Source organism: Corvus brachyrhynchos, unplaced genomic scaffold, assembly GCF_000691975.1.
Source record: "Corvus brachyrhynchos isolate BGI_N302 unplaced genomic scaffold, ASM69197v1 scaffold65, whole genome shotgun sequence".
NCBI classification, from domain to species: domain Eukaryota; kingdom Metazoa; phylum Chordata; class Aves; order Passeriformes; family Corvidae; genus Corvus; species Corvus brachyrhynchos.
Window position 1 is genome coordinate 1,489,819 of NW_008238365.1, and position 4,525 is coordinate 1,494,343.

A 4,525-nucleotide genomic window follows, 5' to 3' on the forward strand; every position below is an offset into this window, starting at 1 on the left:
TGTGTTGGGGGTCTGGGTGGGAGCCGCTAGCAGGAGCCCACCACTGGCCCCCTCAGAGGAGGGTGGGGGCCAGGCCTCTGCCCGCGATGCTGGTGGAGGTTTGAGCATCTCGGGAGACCTTTAGCAAGTGGCTGTATTTTCCCCCAAAGCCTAGGGAAAAAGTTGGAGGCCCATCCCCTAAAGTGAGAGCGACCGCGGTTGTGTCTGCAGCCTGGTCACCTCGCTGTCCCCAAAGCCAGCTTCCTGCCACCGGGCTTTGCTGAGATGGGACAACTGCGGTGGCAACAGGCAGAGTGCTTTGGGGCCAGTTATGCTTTATTTAGGTCTTTCTGTTCCTGGGCTTGAGATGCCTTTGAGGTTCAGAGTCTGCTGTAGGGACCTCTTCACCTCTCCCTCCCTCCCTGCACAGTGGGGGATTGTCCCCTCGGTCCCCGGGAAGCCGGGGCTGAATGGGCTTTATCACTTGTGAAAAGTAACAAGTCACCGAGGTGGGAAGCTGCAGCCAAGGGGAACAAAGGGTATTTCTGCCCTTCTATCCCTCATTTACAATTCCAATGGGCCATGAAAGCGCCCGACCGGGATGAACTTTGGAACCAGGCTGTCCCAGCATCCTGCTCCTCCAGTTCCCCCCCGCCACGCAGGAGGGCTCGGGTGATTCTTGCCTGATGATCCTTTATGATAAGCACGTGTTGCTCCTGGTGCTGAAGTGAGGCAGAAGTAAAGCCTCGCCGTCCAATTTTGGGGGACCAGGCGCATGAAACAGGGAGGGAATTCCACTCCTTCCCACGTGATGGTATTGGAAGGGCACTTAAATCACTCAGTCCCTTCTGGAGGTCACAGAGTTTGCAGTGCATGAGCAAGCTTTAGTGGAGTTTCCATCCCCAGGGAGCTGTGGGGATGCCCAGAAAGGTGACGAGGGGTGACTGAGGGTTCCCAGCTGACGGGGAATTTGTTCTTTCTTTGCCATGTCGGTTGCGAGCAGAAGGTGAAGAGATCGACGTGGTGACGGTGGACAAGAGACAATCGCTCAGCCTGAGGAAGCCGGTCACCATCACACTCCGTGCCGACCCCCTGGACCCCTGCATGAAACGCTTCCACATCTCCGTCCACCAGCAGCAGCACAACTACGCCGCTCGCTCGCCGCCGGACTCCTGTCCCCTGCCGGAGTCACCCCAGCAGGACCAGGAGGAGGACGAGCCACCCGGTGCTGTGGAGCCGGCCCCTGCCATGGTCCTGCCTGAGCCCAGCTTGCCAAAACCCAGCAGCAGCCCCGGCTCCGACAGCGAGGATGTGGCCAAGAGGAAAAACCACAACTACCTGGAGCGCAAGCGGCGCAACGACCTGCGCTCGCGCTTCCTGGCCCTGCGGGACCAGGTGCCCGGGCTCGCCAGCTGCCCCAAGACCCCCAAAGTGGTGATCCTGAGCAAATCCTCGGAGTACCTGCAGTCCCTCATCAGTGCTGAGAGGAGGATGGCAGCCAAGCGCCAGCTGCAGCTGCGCCAGAACCAGCTGCTCAAACGGATTGCTCACCTCAAGGGGCACTAGCACCCAGCGTGCCCCCTGCCCTGGTCCCCACAACCCCCCAGCTCCTTCTCAATTTGCACATTTTTTTATTTTTTGGTTGCTTGTCGAACTGTTGGTCTCGGGGGCTGGAGCACATGGCAGTGGCTGCAGGAATGGGTCCACAGCGGAGACCCCATCACCTGCTTGGGGTTGGCTTCTTGGCACCGGGTGTTGCAAGATTTCCCTTGTCCCTTCTGTGAAGCTTCCTCAGTGACTGCTCCAATTCAAGAGCTCAAATCTATCCCTCCTCCCCAGCAGCCCCTGCACCCCTCTCTGCCATTTGCCACCGACAGCATCGCTGGGAGCTGCCCCTGGGCATCCACCTCGCTCTAAAAACCCCAAGCAACCACGTCTGCCTTGGCTCCTGGAAGCAGGCACAGAGCCCAGCACGGGGCTCGCCTCTGGATGGATCCCATGGAGATGGTGAGGGCAGGATGTGTCTCTCACCGGGATGAGCAGCACCCCGTGGGCAATCCCCTTGCTCGGCTGGACCGTACCTCACTTCCTTGTCACTTCACACAGTAGCTGGTCCTGGATTTTTATGTTCTAGAAACTGCTGCTGTAACTGCGAGTCTTATACTGGAGGCTGTGTTTTTATACTGTATTTTTGTACCACTTTTTGAGAAGTATTGGTAAAGAGTTTGCTTTTTTATATATATATAAATATATAAAAACTTTTTTTTTTTTTTTTTTAAGAGGGATTTCCTGCTGTGGGGGAGGGCTCAGTCCTGCTGCACTTTAGGGAGATCAGGAAGGGGCTGGTTCCTGCTGGACCCTTGAGCTGAGTCCTCGCAGAGGCCGTTCACCCCCTTGCAGCTCTCCAAACCACCCATTTGCAATAACAGGGGATTTTATCCCTTTCCCATCCTTGTGAGCATCCTTGTGATCCCTTTTCCCACCCTCGTGAGTTCTCCTTCACCAGCAGCCACTTAAAATCCCCAGCAAAGCTTGCAGGGGGCAGGTTGGGCTGCGCTGCCTTCCCTGTCTGTGCCCTTCTGCTGCCCAGCCTGCGGTGGGCTGTGTGGGTGGCAGAGTCCCCTGTCCCCTCCCAGGGGTGCTGGCAGGGGTGGTCCTGCAGGATGGCACCCTGGGCTCCCTGCTGACCTGCTGAGAACTGTTAGAGTTAACACTGGTTGGATTTAGCACTTTCTTCATTACCTCACACTTCATAAATAAATAAGTTTGCAACAGCCTGGGTCTGCTTTTTCCATGCTGTGGGTTGCCATGCTTCAGCTTGGTGCTCCTTGGGGGGCTGCTCTGGCTCATGGGTTTTGGGGTATCCTGGGCTTGAATAGAAATCAATCTATTTTACGCCAGGGCTCAGATGCACCAAGACTGAGCTCTTTGTCCTGGTTTTCTCCCAGCGATCGAAGAAGAAGTGGTTGTGGTGGTGGGGCCGGGGAAATGAATCACCTGGATTATTTTTCTTCCTTTTAAGTGGTTTTATTGGCAAGGAAGGGCAGAGAGCCCAGCCTGGGCTCGGAAAAGGCTTTGATGTAACTATAAACCCCCCTAATGGGGTTTGGGGCAGGGGGTGTGGGGTGATTGCTGCCCCACAGGTCAGGGGCCGGGGCTGTGTCTGGCAGTAACCCTATAGGGAGGGGGGAATGCAATCCACTCGCTTCCAGGGGCATCGGAGAACTCCATATCCCAGACCTGCCAAGTGGATGAAATTATATATATGTGTGTTCTCCCTGCTGCCCCCAAACCCGATGCCTTTGGGTTTCCTTTGTCCTGGCAGCAAAAGTCTTACTCTCAGTGCAGGAGGGACGTGGGATTATGTTACTGCTGAGGAGCCAGGAGCGAGGAGCTGCTGCTGGAGCCTCGATCACCCGGGGGAAACCAGCCTTAAACAGCAACGATGCCACACAGCAGCCCTTAAACACCCATCCCCTTCGCTTCCAGCAGCGTTTCACACTCTGTGTGTTGCATCACATGGTGTCACAGCCTTTCAGAGCTGCATTAAAAGGTGCTCCCGTGACCCACAGCTTAACCAGGGAGCGGGGTGACCTAAATCTGACACCTCGCCCATGCGCAGGAAACAAAGCCCAGATGTACCAGCCCCTCAAACGGTTTATTTTCGCTGTGTTTTTGTGGCACTCACACTCAAAGCCTGGTGTCTTTTCTCAGCTCAAGGTGACCCTCCTGAGGTTTTTAGTGAGTTGGGTTTTTTCTTTTCATGCTGAAGGCACATAGGAAGTTTAAAATGTTAATTATCTTCCTTGGAAGTGATGAGCAGGTGCACGGACTGAGCTGAGACCGTCACCTGGGGGAAATGTAGCTGGTCCCAAATCAAACTGAAGAACTGGGTTGCAGTTTGCAAATACCTTTGAGTTCTCCTGCCTAAAGCCTGCATCCATATGTACCCACCTGAAACTTCCCTGGTTACTGGAGCACGTGTCTCCTCTCATATTGTCACGGTCAGCATGAGGGAAGGAGACTGACAGTGCTATGAAGTGAACAAAATAAGCACACAGGGCTTTCCTACTCGCTTGTTCAGCGCTGCAATTTGTGAGTGTCAGCTGCAATCATCGCAAGTCGGCATTTCCAGGGCCTGAATTAGTTATTTTTTAATGCACATTGCCCTGCTAACACCCTGCCCTTTGCTGTACCCCCGAAACCACTTCTGCTTGCCCACCACATCTTCCTTCCCGTCCCTGCGCTGGCCCGGGGGTGTCGTGGGCGCGATGCCGCCTTCACGCCTGGGCTGGCAAATTTTTAGGACAGTTTCCCGAGGCGGCGATAATCCCTTCCCTGCCGAGGGGGGCCGGCTGCCCACACCCCCCTGGCCCGCAGCCTCTGTCTCCCTGTTGCCATGGCGAGGGATGTGTGTTGCCAGGGAGAGCAGCACCGCGGAGGTGCCATGGCAACGTCCTCCCCTTTTCCCTCCCCTCTGTTGCCACGGAGACAGCGGCCCGCTCCCCATCTCCTCCTGTTGCCGTGGCGATGGGGAGGACGAGCA

The 4,525-nt window shown here is 55.9% G+C and overlaps 1 protein-coding gene across 1 annotated transcript in view; it reads left to right on the forward strand.

Annotated features, from left to right (window-relative positions):
* The window catches only part of MYCL (v-myc avian myelocytomatosis viral oncogene lung carcinoma derived homolog), a 4,707-nt gene extending 1,954 nt beyond the window's left edge, over positions 1 to 2,753 (forward strand). The window contains exon 2 of the mRNA XM_008635073.2: positions 983 to 2,753. Within this exon, the coding sequence (XP_008633295.1) occupies positions 983 to 1,545 (563 nt within the window). The 3' untranslated portion in view covers positions 1,546 to 2,753. The remainder of the gene's footprint in view (positions 1 to 982) is intronic.
* Positions 2,754 to 4,525: the final 1,772 nt, after the last annotated feature.